The sequence below is a fragment of the Strigops habroptila genome, chromosome 1, assembly GCF_004027225.2.
Source record: "Strigops habroptila isolate Jane chromosome 1, bStrHab1.2.pri, whole genome shotgun sequence".
Lineage (NCBI taxonomy): Eukaryota > Metazoa > Chordata > Aves > Psittaciformes > Psittacidae > Strigops > Strigops habroptila.
Window position 1 is genome coordinate 43,162,249 of NC_044277.2, and position 19,279 is coordinate 43,181,527.

At 43.4% G+C, this 19,279-nt stretch overlaps 1 protein-coding gene across 4 annotated transcripts in view; it reads right to left on the minus strand.

Moving 5' to 3' along the window:
* MAPRE2 (microtubule associated protein RP/EB family member 2) overlaps positions 1 to 19,279 on the minus strand; it is a 102,107-nt gene that overhangs the window by 42,309 nt on the left and 40,519 nt on the right. Inside the window, exon 1 of one of the 4 annotated variants that reach the window (XM_030512552.1) lies at positions 17,239 to 17,478. The exons of 2 other annotated variants lie outside the window; for them this stretch is intronic. In XM_030512552.1, the coding sequence (XP_030368412.1) occupies positions 17,239 to 17,360 (122 nt within the window). In that variant the 5' untranslated portion in view covers positions 17,361 to 17,478. Of the gene's footprint in view, positions 1 to 17,238; positions 17,479 to 19,279 lie in introns of those variants that run through there. One more of the 4 variants, XM_030512572.1, reaches the window with a different exon arrangement.

The window sequence follows — 19,279 nt, forward strand, 5'->3', positions numbered from 1 at the left end:
CTTGTTAACACGCCTGAATCTTGCATGTCCCCTTCTCCTGAAGGACTTCACCATGTCTTTGCATCTGCTGTCCCCCACCCTCCTAATGGTTACATTTTAAATAAACTCAGCTGGGAAGGTTTCCTTTAGAGTAAGCATGTTCCAATTTGGTGCTTAGATACACACATATCCTGTTTGCCGCAAATGCAGACCTTGAAAAAAACAAGAGGAAAGAAAAAAGAACAAGCAGGCATAGGTAGCAGAGCCATGCTCAGCAACAGACAAGAACCCCTGTGCTTGACATTCACAGCTGGGCTCAGGTTTTCTCCAGGACTGTTCCTTAAGTGCTGGACTACTTTGAAAACTGTGATCCAAATTCAAAACACATTAATAAACATCTGTAAGGCAATGCAAGAGAACAGCTGGACAAGTGGAGACACACAGCACATACTCTGAACTGCCAAGTTGCTAACAACTTGGGCATATGTCTTAATATACCTCTACTTCCCAATGACATTATTTACATTTTCTACTTGTTAGGCTTTCCCTTGTTTAGACTGAACACTCTCAAGAATAAGATATACAAGACTGAAAACCAGCATCTACCTGAGATCTTCCACCTTCCATAGACACGCTTGGCAATTCCACAGTAGCTAAAACCAGATTGAACATAGCACATCATATTCCCCACTTCAGAGCACACAGGTGCTTAATAACTTCTGTTACAGTACTGCCTAACCAGAGAGGACTCTCCCTTGTTTCACTTAGAAGAAACCGAAAACAAATTCCTCAGTAAATACAAACAAGCTACAGGAGAGCCTTCACATGGTAGTCCAGACCATTTACTTTATACACGCACAGCTAAGCACCACAAAGCTGAGTTCAGAGGATTAGGCAGGTGCTGAAAATCATGTATATGCTTAAGCAGTTTCCTCAGTCAGAAATATAGTGGCTCAGCATGTCCAATGATAAACATTACACACAAAGGATTATTAATTTCTTAAGGCATTACATGCAGCACTGAACATTCAGCTATTAGACATTTTCCACTGCTCGTTACAAATAATGGCAGCTGTTACAAGGTGCTATCCAGCTGTGTTTAAGGACAGTTGTGCAAGAGGCATATTTACTTTACTTTCCTGGGGAGAGACGAATAATTGTTGGCAGAAACAGCATTGTATTATGACAAACCAGCAATAACGGCAAGACTGAAAGAATTACAGCAATGAATCTCTCTGTAGTGTAAATACCCATCACATGTGTCCTCACCTCTGAACCTGCAAGGTCTTCCTGTTTCATACAATTAAGCATGGTATGATGTTAAGTTTTTAAAAGCAGTAGAAAGCCTGTGTGACAATACGAAGAGGAGTCTTCTGGAAGCTGGCACCTGATAGCATCAGGATAAATACTGCCAGTAAAACAGAAGATAGCATACCAAAAATTACTGAGGCAGAAGATATAGCAGAAAGGCTAAGATGTAGCTGAATGAGACTGCTGTAGCTCCTGTTAGAAAGGCTTTCTAGATTAAAGCTACTGCAAAACAAAAAACCCTGAAGGAAGAAATCTGACAGCCTCAGCAGCTGGATCCCTGTAGAAGGAAAATTCAGCCTTTCATACCATCCTGAAATGGCAGCTGATTTGCAGCTGGACCTTGCCTGCTTTTTTAACATTCACTGCATACAGCTTTAGCCATAGTCATGAGAGGCCAGTTATGCTTGAGGTTGTCTTCACCAAAAGGAGTCCTGAGGACACATAAACAACACAAAAAGCTCCTGCACAATGCTGACAACACTGTTCTTACTCTACTTTTTTACTTATGCTGTATTCTTCCAGAAAATTCAATGGCCATGGCCACAGGCCTCACGTCAAAGCACTGCAACCAAAGTGGTATTTGTAGCAAGCAATATAAAGGCTCTGTCTAGTCAGAAACTCAGAGTTACTAAGACTAATCACAATGAGATATTGCCATGGAAAAAATAAAAGCAGAAAAGAATCCTGTGGTTGTATTATTGGAAGAAATTCACACCTTTTAGAATGCTGAATGTCAAATCTCTTGTGTGCTGTTCCCATGTTACTACATAGCCTTGAAATGTTAAAATTTTTTTATCTCAATAATATAAATATTATTATATCTCAATATATAATATTGATAATATATCTCAATAATATCGAAGAATCTCATTTGCTTCTGAATGCCATTTTACCTTTACAATATGGATCTGGCCTGACAGCGCAAAATGATTTGTGAAGCATGCTAGAGTCTAGACAAGACTGAGGCAATCCATGTACATTTTGATTCCTTGAATGTTGCAGGATTACCATTTAACGCAGCAAACATTGTATTTTCTACTGTTCTCATTGCAGTTCCCTGTTTAAATGCAAGTGAGATTAGAGTAATAGAGATTTACTTTGATTGGACAAGGGCATTCTTAAATTCTGTTATTTTAGATTAGAGGCTGCCTGCCAACCCTGGGATGTTCTGACCTACATAAATGTTTGTGACTGGTCTCAAGGACTGGTTTAGACCCAAATATGAGTAACTCTTACAAAGATTGGCAGTAATTCTGGTTTGTGGTATATAAGGCTTTAGAAAAAGTTAAAACCCCAAAAATGTATTAGCTGAGAAGCAGAAAAATGCCAGTTCTTTTTTCAGACATTCAGTTCCCCCAAATCTCAAAACACACAATCAGAAGTATTCAAACAATATACACGATTTGAGCCAAAACCTCTGAAATGGCCCAATAATTAGCAGTGCTGCAGAGTTTTTACAAAATAGTTTTCAGTTTATTCACTAACCAGTTATGAAATTGGTGTAGTTTGCCAAAATGAAAAGAACAGTTACAAATTCAAAGAATATTATTTGGTGCTTGGAAGATTGTAGGGCACCTGAGGAGGACAAGCCACATTCCTTGACTCACTTGAAGCTGATCAGTTGATTTTTTTTTTTTTGATCTGCCAGTCATTTTGCATAGCATAAGTAAGATTTGGGGGGTTTTATTATTTCTCTACCTTTTCACTCCTGCTGCCACTGAAACTGTACAGCAATGTAACAACGTCATGTTTCCACAGTAATACTAACACTGTTTTCCCTAGGGTCCATCTTTGCCTCCAGAAGTACAATGTCGTATTAACACTCAACTACATGCTATCTTAATTGTGACTGAAAGTATTTGGATACTTTTTGAAAGGTTCCTTATCAATTCCTATGAGTAAATAAATCTTAGCTAAAAAAAAAAAAAAAAACAAACCCCAAAAAAAAACACCAAACCAAAACAAACAAACAAAAAAAACACACCCCCCCAAAAAAAAACCATCCTTGAAAACAGAGGTTTTCAAGAGGTTCAAGAAAGGCAGACACAAAATGGAAGCAATTCAGAGTTTTTGGCCACTGCCATTTCCACATAGGTATACTCAGACTGGCTGGTTAGAAAACACAGCACCCTGAAACAGCACCTTAGAGTAGCACAGCCAACCAGTTGCAGTGCTTGGCACTGAACAGGCACTCAAAATGGGCAAGGATGCACAAATCTCAGTATAAAAAGAATGTTACTACAAATTAAGAAGGCATTTTAGTAATGAAGAACCACAAAAACCTTTGAAGTGGGCTGAATGAGAGGAATATAAGCGTGGCAAGGCTGCAATGCTGAAAAAAAAAATAAACTGCTTTTACTTCAAGTTATTACCCTCCCCCTACCAAGGCTTTCAAGTCAAGATCTTAAGCTTCAGTTGCTGCTTTGATGCCCTGAAGGAAGACATTCAACCTGTAAAATTTTCACAATAGACACTGGCAACTAGTCTACCTTTCACAGCAGACAATGGGATTGTGGGGAAGATTGATTCAGGGAAAAATAATTCTCAGACATATGTTATACAATAAACCCAAGTCAACTAGAAACATCGATATTTTATAAAATAGATCTATGGCCATTTTGTAACTAGAAAACCTTGAAAAAGCTGATGAATAAACCAACATTTAATCTTCTATGAAGAAAAATCTCAATTCATCAGGGCACGAGAGCTTTAATTCTCCTTTCACTCTTCCCCTCCCCGCCCCGTCATCGAAAATAACACATTGCTAAGTATACATACAGACATCGCTAAAGGATTTCCAAGAGGTTAAAAAGCACCATAAAGCAAGGTAACAGCAGTGTTGAGAGCACATCATGGTGGAGAACAGACACCTTGAGAGGCAGCACATGTTAACAAACCCCAGTTCCTAGCCTGGATTCTGCAAGTAACAGAGGAACATACTATCTTTGCTCCCACCAAATGATGAATGATTTTCAGACAGTAGATCCCCAACTGCTTTAGCAAATGCAGGTTTACCGGAAAATGAAGACAGCAGCAGAGAAGAGCTTGTCCCCAAACCCACTGCCCCACTTGAGCACAGTGAAAGAACTCCCAGGCAAAATGATGTGGATAGAGTCACACACTTAAGCAGCCACCTGCATCTACACCAGGAAAACATCTGCCCCTGATTAGGAAGGGGTAAAAATAATCAGAAACCTTAAGAAAAGCCAACACTGCTGGGTACCCATGCCACTATGTTGGAGGCGTAACCCACCAGCACAGCAGCCACACTGCAGGCTGGCAGCCGCTCTGGCAAGGCAGGCAGCCTGCTGCTCCCGACTCCTGCCATTTCCGCCTTTTAAGTCCAGAAAACTCTGCGGGCAGGCTTGGGAGTTTCAGCAGGGCTGAGATCCAACTGGATTCGGATGAAGTCACCGCACGAATTTAGTTTTGACCTATCTGAGGTTTTGCTGCCCCCCCTCCTCCCGCCCGACATGTACACATTGGGAGGTGAAAGGCTAAAGTAACACGTCAATTTACTCCAAGCATAACGTAATGGCAAATGAGATTTTGTAATACTATACAGCCCTCCTGACAGGGGGCCTGAGCAGCCTCCAAGGGCCTCACCCCCACACAGAGCCAGGCAGCAAGGCAGTGACTCAGCAGGAGACAGGCACTGAGCATCCACAGAAGAGGACGAGTCTGGGAAGAAGGGAAAAGAGGAGTATTCAACAAGGGGAAATGCAATGCCTTTCTCCTAACACGTAGCTGCTGTTTCCTAACAAGAAACTGCAGTACACTTCATAAAAAGCCTGGTTGTCTGTGGTATGCATAGTTAATGAGGAAAGCACTCCCATGGGAAAGGTGTTGCACTGAAGAGGGACTACAATATACATTTTCTACTCGCAAATGATGCAATATGATACAGAGAACAAAAACTTTGTCATGCATCAACTTTTTGTCTTTTACATTAAAAACAAATGTGGATACACACTGATTTAGCATTGCAACATTTATTCTAGGCTTAATATACATATATGTTAGAATCATAGAATATAATTCTAGTACCTAAAGGAGGTACAAGAAAGCTGGAGAAGGTCTTTTACAAGGGCATGTAGTGATAGGACAAGGGGGAATGGCTTTAAACTGAAGGAGGGTAGTTCTAGATTAGACAGTAGGAAGAAATGCTTTACTGTGAGAGTGGTGAGACTTTGGAACAGGCTGCCCAGAGAAGCTGTGGCTGCCCCCTCCCTGGCAGCGTTCAAGGCCAGGCTGGATGGGGCTTTGAGCAACCTGGTCTAGTGGAAAGTGTCCCTGCCCATGGCAGGGGGGTTGGAACTAAATGATTTTTAAGGTCCCTTCCAACCCAAACCATTCTATGAGTACCATGAGTTAGAAGAGACCCGCCAAGGATCATTGAGTCCAACTCAATATTACCGCAAGGAACAAAGCCCTGTGAAAGTGGCCTTCTAACTAGGCACTTTGAAGGCATCTGGAGTGACACCCAGGAAAGGACAAGAAACACCCAGCAAACAGAGCAACTGTCCGAGGACCCATGGGCAAAGGGACCAGAGCACAGCCTGCATGAGAGAGCTGCTGAGCTGCCAGGCAAGCAGCCAGCCTCGCTCCATCCCAGAACAAGACATCATAGCAGGAAGATGGTGACTGAACAGGGGTATAAGACATTTATTTTAAGCCACCATCACCCTACAGTTGTAAACAAGCATGTGACAACGAATGAAGCAATAGGCAACTGTGCTGGCTGCTTTCACTTGTGCATCACTCTCCAAAACATGGCTGTGTATTTTTGTAATGTAAAATATTAAGCTCTAGTATGGTTGTGCAGGGTTCCCACTGCTACCACAGCTCTGCTGCCATTTGGGTTTCAAAAGAGAAGTACCAGGCTTCCTGCTGGATATGCAGAGCACTCAGTGGGCAGGTTCCTAGGACCAAGCTTCAGTAGACATCTGTGACCTGAACCATATGTAAATCCCCTGCCAGCACTGCCTCTGCAGACCACTGGGCCAACACAAGATGCAGCTTTTTACTAGGCTCTGCATTCAACCTCTCTCCCACTTCTCCCTCCAATGCTGGTGAAAATTAGATTAAAAATAATAATTATTGGGGAAAAAAAAAAAAAAAAATCTTGGAGTTCTGACATCTGTGATGTTGTTGAAATGGGCCCAAATAAATACTCCTGCTTTTGGCTTGTACAAACTAGCTACAAACCAGTATTAATATTACACTGATTTCAAGCATTAACACTACCAGCCATGACAATTTTGTGTTTGGATACCAAAGCAACTTGACCTCTTCCACTATTCTCATGAGTTAACACTATAACAGGCAAGGAAACCCTGACATTATTCTGGTGCTCAAGATATTATTATTAAATGACTTGCGTTTAAGAATTAATCCTACCAAGGACTGCCCAGAATGGGGCTGAACTTCTAAGTGCAATTGCTTAACTGCTGAATTAATTTTGGAGCAACTAAAACTAGAATTTGCTAATCCTTCACAGATAAATTGCCCTTTAGTAACATGCTAGCTCAACCATCTGTGATTTATGTAATATATTACTTTTGCTGTGGGCCAGCAACCACAAACTCATTTCACCATTGTCGCACTACCAACACAGTTCCTGAGACTACCAGCATCAAGTAAAGCTTTCCCAAAACTTGTTTTTCTGACCATGTTGGTCTTTGAAGGTCTCTGAAGTCAGCGTTTTTTTTTATTTTACTTGTTAACATCTCCTGCCTATCTAAAAGAGAGAAATCCCCGAAGATTAGTTTTCCCAAATCATGTCCTTTTTTGTAATGCCTACTGCTTTGATGCAACTATGATAGTAAGATCAGAATTACTGGCACTGGCAGTTACAACAGTCTATATCTGTAAGCCCCAATAAAACCTTGTACCTTAAGCTAAGAGAAGCATAGATGTACTGTTTAATAGGATTTGGCCTCTTCTCATGGAATATCTTGAGGTCAATTCCTGAAGTGTGTTGCTTCCAGGTGGCAAACAGTGACATTACCAAGTTCAACTCTCACCATAAACAAGGGGAAAAAAAAAGCTTATTGCTTGAGTTACCTTTGACTACATGTAAGTGCAGTTAAGAAAGTAATAAACTATGCTGCAATGTGAATATTTAGTTTTTTCAAGCCTCTCAGTGTTGCCGTAGGTCATACAAGACAGCTTTGCACCACTCCCTGTAAAAGCATGTTAGACTAAACACATGGCTGGCACAGTTTAGGTGCTGTGCCCACAGTTAAAAATTGCCCACAAATTACTTATCAATAATGTTAATATTTTCTGCATAAAATAAACGAACAATTCCTTAAAAGCAGAGGGAGTAATTTACCAGCTTTCAACTTCAAGATGTAACCGCAACATGCATAATCATTTTTATGATACAGCAAAACTATCCCTTTGCTCTACTGTGTGTTTACAAACTTTTGGTCATGCCTGGGTACTAAATTGCAGAAGTTGCTCCCAGTGACTTGAAGAACGCAGAATGAAGTAACTAACACACTGCAGCAGCAGTATAGCTTTTGTGCAAATTAAGCTAGAAAACAGTCGAAATCAATGCAGTCAAACTGAGATTGCATACACACATTTTCCTTTTCCATTTGGAACCTTTGATGATAGGATGATTTCACTTTGGTGGCAGTATGAATTTGTTGGCATATGATATTCCTTTCACTTTTAAAGCGCCTGATTTCATAACTCTGTTTAGTGTGCTGTCTTTTGAACTCAGGAGTTGTTTATGCCTATTTGAGTTACAGAATAAGATCATAAAGTGACTCAGGTAGGTGGGGAAATCCAGAGATGCTGGCTCCAACCTCCCATTCACAGCAGAACCAGCAAGAAAAAGATGCTGGTTGCCCCATTTAGCTGAATTTTGAGTTTCTTCAGGGACAGATATTGTACAGTCTCTCTGGGCAACTTCTTTCAGTGTTTGACCATCCCCACTGTGAACATTTTTCTCCCAGTATCTAAAGTCCTTTCTACTGTTGCAGCTGCTGTCTACCATTGCCTCTCATCCTCTCCCTAAGCACCTCAGAGAACCACCTGGCTCCATCTTCTCTACACAAACCATATCCATTACACAGCTAAAGATTACAATGAGATCTTCCCCTCTCCTGAGCTTTCTCTTGTCCAGGCTGACCAAACCCAGCTCACACACTGCAGTCCCCTGATCATCCTGCCAGCCCTCCACCCCACTCCAGTATGTCTCTGTCTTTCTCAAACTGGAGAGACCAAATTCAGATACAGCATGCAAGATGCGGTCTCAGAAGCACCAGAGGGAAATAATCACTTCCCTGGAGCTGTTGGCTACATTCCTGCTAATGCAGCCTAGCATTGGCTTGGCCTTCTTCCCTTGGAAGAGCACACTGCTGACTCATGTTCATCTTTACCAGCACCACCAGGTCCATACTGTGTAGCACTTCAGGAACAATTGGGGAGGAGGGAGGGGGGAAAGAATCAGCTCACCATATTAAAAATAAAGCTCCTTAAGGGACAAGGTGGTCCTACAGCATCCCCAATACTGGGAAGCACAGATTAAAAATGTTCATTGGAGAGTCAAATGTCTGCAGGCAGAAATATATGGGAAAAATAATAGTTCTTATGCCTTCATCAGTCTGACAGCTGGCTAGACTCTTCTTGGTGGTGCAAGGCAGCAGAACAAGATGCAGTGGGCATGAACTAAAACACAGGAGGTTCCATGTGAACATGAAGAGCAAGTTCTTTACTGTGAGGGTGATTGAGCATTGGAATAGGTTGCCCAGAGAGGTCCAGAAGTCTCTTTCCCAGAGCCATCTGAACACAATCCCAAGTAATGTGCTTTAGGTGAGCCTGCTTGAGCAGGGAGGTTGGACTCAATGAGGTCCAGTGGTCCCTTCCAGCCTCAACCATTCTGTGATTCTGTGAACTGGCACAAAATGAATGTGGTGTCCGAAAACAGTCTTTTTCAGAACCTGGTTCAGAATCTACATCTTGCATAACTTTGAAACACTAATATGGGCAAGGAGCGATATGGACTTCAAACAACAATTCAGTGAAATATAATTAACACCATTCTGCATAACAAGGTTTCCAACAGAACAGCTATTTCCACACGAATGTTGTCCTTTTAGGAAAATATATCCCTTCTATTCAACTAATTATCATTTCACTGCCTCCATGTTCTCAGCATTCCTACAGAACATAGTCTTTCTGTATACAAAGCTCCTGGGGGACTTTCATATCACTGGGTTATGTACTCCACTTCCATACAAACAATTACTCACAGGTTCTATAGTTATTTTAATAAGCTATGATTTGTGTAACACTGAATCCATAAGTAAAGCAAACACATTCTACTTCAAATATTTCAGTGCTTCCTATTCATGATATTACTGGACTAGCTCCACAGAGATTAACCTTAAGCAGCGAAGCATAACGACCATGTAAAATTTGCCTAAAATGAATTTTCATTCCTCCAAAATTGTTTAATATATATTGCCAGCAAGCCCTTCCGAGTATCAACACTGCATTCCCGAGTGACAGGCAAGAATTTGCATTCATGTACATCTCTGAGTAATTACAGCTGCTCGGGTAGGAAATCTGTACAGTACTAAGGAACCCTGCTGAAGGGGGGATATTCACTTGAGTTACTCCTAAAAGATAAAACTGAAGTCCACGGGTCTTGCTAACTAGCTGTCAGGGTTCCAAACTGCCAAGAAACATAGTATTGAAAATGAAACCTCTGAAACAATACGCAACACCAAATGGAAAAACAGAACACATAGCATTGCTTCACACTATACCATTAGAGCAAAATAAGCTATTCCTTTACTCTGTCAGCTGCCACGCTGGAGAAGGGCCCATTTTACACAGAAGAAATCCCAAACTCCAAACCAAGAATCTTTCAGTTTGCATAGCTTGTTTAAACAGTGCTTCAGACCACTCTAAGTTTCTGTTTAAATTCACATGAGCTCACACCAATGTTTCTGTCCTTGCCACTCCAACCATGCAGGACCTAGATTCACAGGCTCTATCTTCCATCACTTTGCCCTATTTCAAACCCCTTCCCCCCCCCCCACCATCACAAGTAAGCAATACAAGGCAGCCGTACGTAAGACAAGATAAAGACCGCAACCCGCATGGCATATTCCTCCCCAGGCAGAACGATTTGGCACAGTTGTAGGATTTCCTATGGAAGCTACATCCTAAAGTCTCAACTCACTGATGAATGTTTACATTTCCTGTTTGGATAGCATAGCAAAACAACAGATTTAACACAAAAGCACCCTTCACCAAGCATGGAAAGCAAGAAATCATTTTAGAGTGGTTAAGCCAAGCCATTTAATAAGTGTGCTTTCAGTATACAGAGCCTTCTCTACCAAATATTTAAGAACTTAGTATGCCACCAAAAAACTAGGCAAAATTACATCAAAATATCACAAGCCAGGTTTTAATTTTCAATTAAATATGCAATAGCATGAAGACAGCAGAATTGTGTTAAAAATAAAAAAGCCACTGCTTTTAAAACCTGAACAGTTAAATGCATATTCAGTAAACTTCTATAGCTAATATTCCCCTTCCACTCCCATCTAATTATAATGAAACAATATGAAGAAGATGCTTTATCAGTGAGTCAGGCAGCAGAGGTCTGAGCAAGATCCAAACAGCTACGCAGTGCACAGCTAACACTATCCAGTGAAGAAACACGGATGTTTTCCATTTACGCTCCCTAGCACTGATACTGGAAATGAGCAATCAGTGCCGCTAACAGAAGGCCAGAATTCAGGGAGCAAGGAGGATGCAAGTATCCAAACACTGTCCTGGTGCAGCATGAGCCTTGCTGCTGCCACCACGCTTACTCCACACTACAGCCTTCGTGCCATCCCACTCAGTGGTTGGTGTGATTGAGAACAGATGTGGTGAGACCACTCATTTTCAATTATCAAACAAAGGCTGAAAGTTGCATCTCCAAAATGAAAAGCTGGCACACAATTTATCTTCTTTACCAAGCCTTTGCTATAATTAGCTTTGAGCATGAGGAAGGAGAAAAGACTGTTAAATTTAACTAACCTCCCCCAAAAGCCCCAAAACCGAAACCTCTGAAGATAGTTTTAAAACTAAGTCCCTCATTCAAATGCCAAGGCTTGGAATGTAGACCTACTACACTGAGTTTTTGTTACTGCCTCCCTAAACAAGTCTTATGTCTTAAAAGGTTAGTACAGGTATGCCACCTGGGAAAACATTCCTGCAGTCCAACCTGCTTGTATGAGGCAAGCTGTATCTCCCCTCAGACTAGCCATTGGTGTAGCAAAGGAAAAACCTTAAAAAAAAAAAAAAAAAAAAAAAAAAAAAAAAAGGCTTTAATCAGGCTCTCCTGGTCCACAGCCCCACCTCCAAATCACCTTTCTTTCACACAGTATTTCTCAGTGCCTGTTTTCAGGAGGGCTAGATTGACAAAACTAGGCAGAAGCCAAAATATCTATTTCTAAAAGTGACAGCAATCAGGTTCAGTTCTTGCATATCCTAAACTCACTACTTTTTTTTTGTTAGTATGCCAGAAACACACTGCTGTTGCTATGCAGCTCAATAAGGTACTTTGAAAAAACTCCACACCACGCAACAAAAACCAGAACAGCCTCCCACCTACAGGATGTTTCTGAAACCCACAGAGGTTGGGTGCAAATGAGGCACACACAGACCTTTCTGGTGAGAGCATTTGGGTGCAAGCTGAGAAGATGGTGCGGAGTTACTTTCATTTCCTTACACAAACTTGGTTTTCTGTTGGGGTGTTGTCTCCCCCATAGAGACTTGAGCTACCTCTCTCAAGTCTCGATTTTAACAAATACCCTCAACTCCCCAAACACTGTGAAGATGTTTCCCTCAAGGAAGACCTAAACCCAGGTCAAGAGGAGTAACCCAGTAGTGCAGGCACAGACTGTCCAGGTTTCAAACTACTGAGGCAGTATTGAGCAGAGTCACCCTCACAACCCTCCAAGACACTCACTCACATCCACATGCAATTCCCAGTTATCCTCAGACAGTTTCATCCTGTGCTTTTTGGGGTCTGGACCTGCTCAGCAGAAGATACTCCCCAAAACAGCTCTCCTTAGGCAGAGTACTCCCTAATCAGAAAACAAGATTAAAGAGGAGCAGCAGCAGCAACAGGAAGCCAGCTTTATGAAAGTGAAAGAAGAGAAAATAGAGGGTACCTAAGCTCACAGGAACCAAACAAAGATTTCTGCATGATGCCTCTTATGCTGGTTAGTAGCTGCTGGCTGTAAGTCATCAGCATGGTCTTCTCTTGGGTAGCTAGTAATGATCTTGTTGCAACCCAGATGCTTGACAGACAAGGGGAATATCAAATACCACTTTTAGAAAAGGTCAAACCAAATTTTTGGGGCTTGATGTATGGCACTTTCAAAAAAAAAAAAAAAAAACAAAAAACAAAAACCCAAAACAAAAACAAAACAAAAAAACCCAACAAAACCAAAAAACAACAAAAAAAAAAACCCCAACCCAAAAACCACAAACCAAACATTATTGCCTTTCTCCTGCTTCCAGTGAAATCTAGGTCAAAATTCTCAAAATATGCAATAGGAGTCCTTAGGCCAAGAGAAAACACCTCCGAGAACAATGTTTCAGATACTAACACATTTAGTAGCATTTGCTTTGACTAGCATCTAGTTTCAGAGGATGAAAACAGTCATGCCCGTCTGCACTATGACAATTAGTTTTAGCAACACAAATGGTCCTTTTTTACTTCATTAGAATTACCTGCTTACCATATTCAGTGAAACCTAATTTCAGAGCAAGAAATACCTTCTACCCAAAGTAAGGTAAAGCCATGAGTCTGCCTTTGTATCCTGAGTAAAGCTACGCAAGTGTGAAAGGCAGAGCATCACCAGGGACGGTGGCAGGAGCACGTCCTGCAGAGGGAAGGATGCTCTCTGCCACATGGGATCAGCCTGCGTCCGGCAATTCATCAGGAGTTGGGAAGGCAAAGACCAAAACAGATTTTGCTATAATGTAAATCTCTACTTTCATTGTGGAAGTTATCAGCTCACACTGCAGTAAAAGACAGCCAGGCACACTCTGTAACACCCCATGGTTTATTTCAGCAGTGGGTGAGGAAATCACCACTTCTGTCAAGCTTTCATTATTATGCACAGCATAAGAGGAAGGCATCTTCTAAGAGGAAAACAACATTTAGGAAAAACAAATATTTAAAACGGATACCATCAGAGAGATACCTATTCATAGGAAAGGTTTGGGGTTTTTTTTTTTAGTTTCTCTTCAGCTTAATGATTTGAAAAGAAATAATCAGGAAGATAGTCCCCTTCCCTCCTCCTTAATGAAAGTTGTGGGTACAAAACTAAACATGGCCATATAACCATTTTTCTAGCAGCATGTAGATAAAACAAAATTTAGACATGGTATCCTGCAAAGGAGGGTACAACAGTTTTTTCCCTTTTAGACCAGAATGGTTTAGGCTAGGTATGCCATTCTGACCCGGAGATATTCAAACGCTTTGTCCAGCTTGCTTTTAAAAATACGATAAGTTGAACAACCACACAAGATGCCTGGAGTCTGACAAAAAAGCACTGCAGACATGCCCTGTTCAAAAAAATTCTCCACACAGCTGTTGATTTGGTTTCTCATTGAATTTTTTCAGTCTTCTTTGAACATACAAGTAAAACTATAATTAAATGTAATGCTGTTCTCAGAAGTGAGCCCAAATCTATTTTGGGCCAAAAAAAAAAAAAAAAAAAAAAAAAAGACACCTCAGTTCCAAACAGATTTTAAAGTCAGTCTCCTGATCCAGAGAGCCTGAAACAGCATTTCACTAGAGAAATACAGATTGATTACAGTTGTTTACTCTGAAAGGTAACATCTACTTGTGACTAAATTTTATGCCAAAGTGCCTGGTTTCCATTTACCAGCTAAGTAAGGCTGGATGAGAAACTTAACACCTCGGGCCTGTATGTCCCAGTCTGCAAAATGTAATACGTCCTTTGGAAGACTTGAGAAAACTATTTGTGGCTTTGCATACGGAGCACATAACTGGGACTCATATGGTATAGGTTCAATTCCCTGCTGCATCCTCAACTCAAAGGATAACTTAGGGCAATCCTTTCCATTGACAGCTTCCTAGCCTGTAAAATGGTATAAACTTCAGCTCTTTTCAAGTCTGCTTCAGGAGCTGGATGTCAAATCTTTGGTAGGAGCTGGTATTTGAAACAGTAAACTTTTTTTTTAAAGAAGCCTGAGAATATCTAAACTGGTAAACACAAATTCATTATGATCAAACTACTTCTGTTGTAAAATATTTATGAAACAGAGCATGTTAAAAGAAGTAAAATGAGAAAGCATTTCTGATATTACAGGAGAGAGAAGCGAAAGGTAAGTACTGAACCTCTATACACATGGCAGATGCAGTTAACAGCAAAGCTGCAGTTGAGAGCAAAGTACATACTTCTAGATGAGTACAACTGCCGATCTGGTGTCATGCTCCAGGCTGTGTTTAATGACTTATTTATTCCATATTTCTAGATACAGATGGAACAAACCAGCCTGACAATCAGAGGCATAGCAACCTGATGTGTCATACAGTGAAGTTGTACGGGCTGCTTCATAAGTCTGCTTCAAAGTCAGCCTGGCACCAACACTGCAGCGTGGCAGTCAGCACAATACTGATGGTATTAACCTGTTATATTTAGTGATCTTCTCTGCAACTCAAACCAAGCAAAAACCAAACTAGTCTAGCTTCTAAAAGTTTTCATGGAAAAGCCCATTCTTTTCCAGTGTCAAGGAGACATTTCACCACAATTTTCACATATTTCTTTAATGCTTCCTTTCTGTTATGGCTAATATTTACCCCACAAAGCAGTCAGCTACAGGTGAAAACAAATCAAGTATCATCCACCTCATCCACCCCCCTGAAGAAAGGGGGAAATAAACAGGAATGGGTGCCATGACTTTGTAAATCAAGGTAGGTTTCCACAACCAAAGAGAACATAATTCCCCAGAGGAAATTTTTATTTGTGCATTAAAGGTCTATTTCTGAAATATATTGAATTGTTTATTTACTGCTCCAAAATGACATGTAACGTTAACATTAGTAATTCTGCATTCCTTTATATTGCTCCAGGTACAGATATAAATGGATGCAAAGCTCTACAAGACTAAGGAGTTCTCGCCTGGATGAAAGGCTATTCAGACACAGAATAATTTCACAGTTTCTGGAAAACTGGGTGACACAACTATTTCTCTCACCATGTGCTTAACACAGCAGCCTTGCAAAATGTCTTTCCTAGACATAGTTCAATGTATGACATGTCAGGCAGAAGGATGACTGACTTGTTGATGGCTGCAGAAAATTATATACAAGCCTACTGCAAGAGGATAATGGAGAACTCCATCTAACAGAGGTTTTCCAAAGAACCCTTCTGAAGGAAAGCAGTGCGATAGTAATCAGTAGCACCTGACATGTCACACTAACTAAAGATAGATGCATGATAATTCATGTAAAATCTATTTCATATTTCTGCTTAGGTGCACAATGAAAATATAGCTTTCCTCTACAGCAGGATTTTGTACCGCCCAGCTGAAATGTAGGTATAGGAAGCCAGAGCTTCAATCTTCCTGCAAGTAGAAATAGGTCTTTACAAAAGCAATTTCACTACTTTGTGCTAAATGCGTGCATCCGGGGCTTCATTACACAAAGCATCAATAGATTCAGAGAGACAGACTAAATTTTGTGGTATTTAAACAAGCCACACGCTTGGATCTCCGACGCATTTCACGGTCTCCCATCAGTGTGTGATCAACAATAAGGTTCACTGTTAAGGTTATTAATGGTCAGCAGCTCTGTTATTCCTCAGCAGCAGAAGAAATACTATGATTCTCTTCAAACAAGCCAAGTCATCCACATTTGTTTTCATCTAATCGAGCATACAACTTGCTACTTTAGTCAGATATTTGAGAGCAGCATCATTTCCTGCCGTTCGAAAATCAGCTTTAAGGGGCGTGTTCTCTGCAGAGGCATCGCTTGCTGTCACCCAGGCAGTATTTAAAATAACTGTATATTAACATAAGGGGAGCTACCGGCCGTATTTATCGAGTCGGCAGCAAGGAGCACATCAAACCAGTTGCGTTCCGGGCTGCGCCCCGACCCTTATCAAACAATGCAAACAATTTTAATGAGCTTATCTGCCGGAGCATATTGTCAGAGATGTTAACGCAGCAGCGCTGCCAGCAACGCATGCCAAACGATTCATCAAAAATGCCTACAACTGCGACAAAGGACGTGCCCCCCCCAAATGAGAAACGATAAATAAATACAAAATGGGGTTGGCGGGGGATGGGGAGAGACGGGGGCGAACGGAGCCGCCCCCCCGCGCAAGCACCGGGGGGTGGGGTGCACGGGGGCTGTCACCCCGGCCTCGACGAACGGGGGGGTCGCTGTCACCCCCGGGCCGGTGCGCTGGGGTCCACAGCCGCCCCCTGGGGCAGTGCCCGCCGCCCGATGCGCTCCCCGGGCCGGGCAGGGGCTGCCCGCACCCCGCCATCCCCGGCCGCCGCCTCCCGCACGGCGCCGCCTCCGGTATCCGCAGCGAGGTGCTGCGGCGCTTTCCAGGGCTGCTGCGCGGGGCTCGCTCTTCCCTTCTTTTTTTTTTTTTTTTTTTTTTTTGCCCCCCTTCCCTTTTTCCCTTTTGTTTTTGCTTTTTATTATCTCAACCCGCCTTTCTTCCGCCGGCAGCGGCGAGCCCCGCAGACATCCCGCCTATTCACCGAACGCTTCCCATCCGGACAATGCCAGCTCCCGTCCCCCCGCGCCGGCGGGACCGGGGAGAGGGGGGGCTGCAGCCCGCCCGCCTTATGCAACCGCCCCCCGCGCTGCAGCCCCCCCACCCCGCCTCCCTCCCTCCCTCCCTCCCGCCGCCGCCCCGCCATCCGCCGCAGTACCTGTAGGAGCGCTCCCCCCGCACGGTGTGCTTCCTGAAGGGGATGATGGTGGTCCCGTTATCCTGGATGATGTCGTTATTGTTCTCGCCATTTGGGGACAGGGCTTGTGTCGGTCCGGGCATTGGCGCTCCCGCGGCTGCCTCCGCCGAGCCCCGCGCTGCTGGTGTGCGGAAGGTGGCGGCACACGACACTCACCGCCCGCCGCGCCGAGCCCCGCCCCGCCCCGCCGCGCACGTCAGCCCCTCGCCGCCGCCCCACGTGACCGCCCTCGCCATGGCAACCGGCCGACTCCGCGCCGCGCCCGCCCCGCTGCGCCCGGGGAGGGGACCGGGCCTCCGCACAAAGCGCCGCCGGCACCGGGGCGAGCGGGGATACCAGCTGCTGCGCGGCCCCGCGCGGTGCGGGCTGACAAAGCGCCGCGGACAGCCCCGCGCCGTTATCCCGCCGCCTCCACCCGTGTCCCCGAGCTCGTGGGCGGCACCGAAGCGCGTCCCCCTCCCTCCTCCGTTCCCTGCCCGCCTCGCCCCGTGGCAACGGCGGCTGCGGTTTCGCCCTGGTTTTACGAGAACCACTCGAAGCGCGGCTCCTCCTCGCCCCGACACCAGGCACCTATTCCGGGTGCTGCCTGTGCGCTTGGCCTCCCAGCGCGCTGCTCTGTGACAATGCCCAGCTGGCAGCGGTGTGATCCGGGCAGGGAAACGCCGCCCAGCTCTCCCCAGCATCTTCCCTGTGCTCTGGTGTGCCTGAGGTACGGCCACCTCCACCGCACAAAGCTTGCCCTTGTCTGTCCGCAGCTCGCAAGAAGGGGCTTTGTGTTTGATACGATAGGCTGATAAAACGTGCACAAATATTAAATAGTATGAGAATAAAAGGAGGTCACAAATCATGGACTCCTAATCATAAAAACATAAGGTCTAAGCTCATTGAGGCTATTTTCCCCCTGTTCCCGAATCCACTACTCCACCCAGATTTTCACCCCTCCCACCCAAGCTCCAGGATGCCTAAGTTACCAAGCTCTCTGTCCCTGTTACAGCTTCGCTGGAGAGCACAGCCAAACACCTGTCAAGCTGCATTGCACATTTCCAGCTTTCTCCTGCTTACACAGAGAAACCATCCGACAGCACATCCTTTGCCATCTTGCTTGGGTCAGAAACAAGAGGGAAAGAAACCTGCCAAGGCAGTAGCACTGAACTGCTGGCACTGCTCGCTGTTGGCACCACCATCCACAAGATCCCTCATCTCTTCCTCCCCTTCATTTAAAAGCATTTCTTTCTTAGCTCCTCCTGCCCCACTCCATTTCTCTCTGAATATATCGTATTTCTGAACATCTCCCCTTGCCTAAACAGCAACATCCTTCAGAGTCTGACATTAACCACAGAGCAAGGCTGGTCACCCTCAGAAGCACATCTGAACTTCACCACAGTAAAACCTACCCTCACATCCCAACAGTGGATCAAACCTCACACATTCACCACATTAGAAAAGCAAACTATCCAACTGTTTACAAATTGTTTCCTCTAAACAGAAACCAGCAAGAGCAACTATGGGCACAGTCTCTAAACAGCTCTGTATGACCTCAAGGCTATTAGATGAAAAAGGGCAAAAAATATTGGGGTAGATCTACCAACATCTTTAAAAAAACCCCACCCCAAATAGGACTGTTTTAAAATGAGTCGTAAGGTGGCAGATCAAATAGAAGCAATACGAGTATTTCTAATATGTTCTCAGGGGCCCATGCTGCTATTTTAATAAAACTCAAAAGTTCTGAAGTACGAGTTTGATTGTATTTACACCTCATTTTTCTGCACAAAGTGATTTTACAAAACTTTTAATAATCTTTATCTAACCTTTCAGACTGAAAAGGCACTTGGCTGAAGGGTTGGTTTACATGATTATGCTCATGATACAGACTCGGATTCACACAGAGATTATAAGACGAATATAATCAATAATTAAACACCAATTGCACGGCTCTTGGGCTGCTGAGAAACTACTTGGACTTTAATCAGATGTATACATTGGCACACGCAGAGCAATGTCT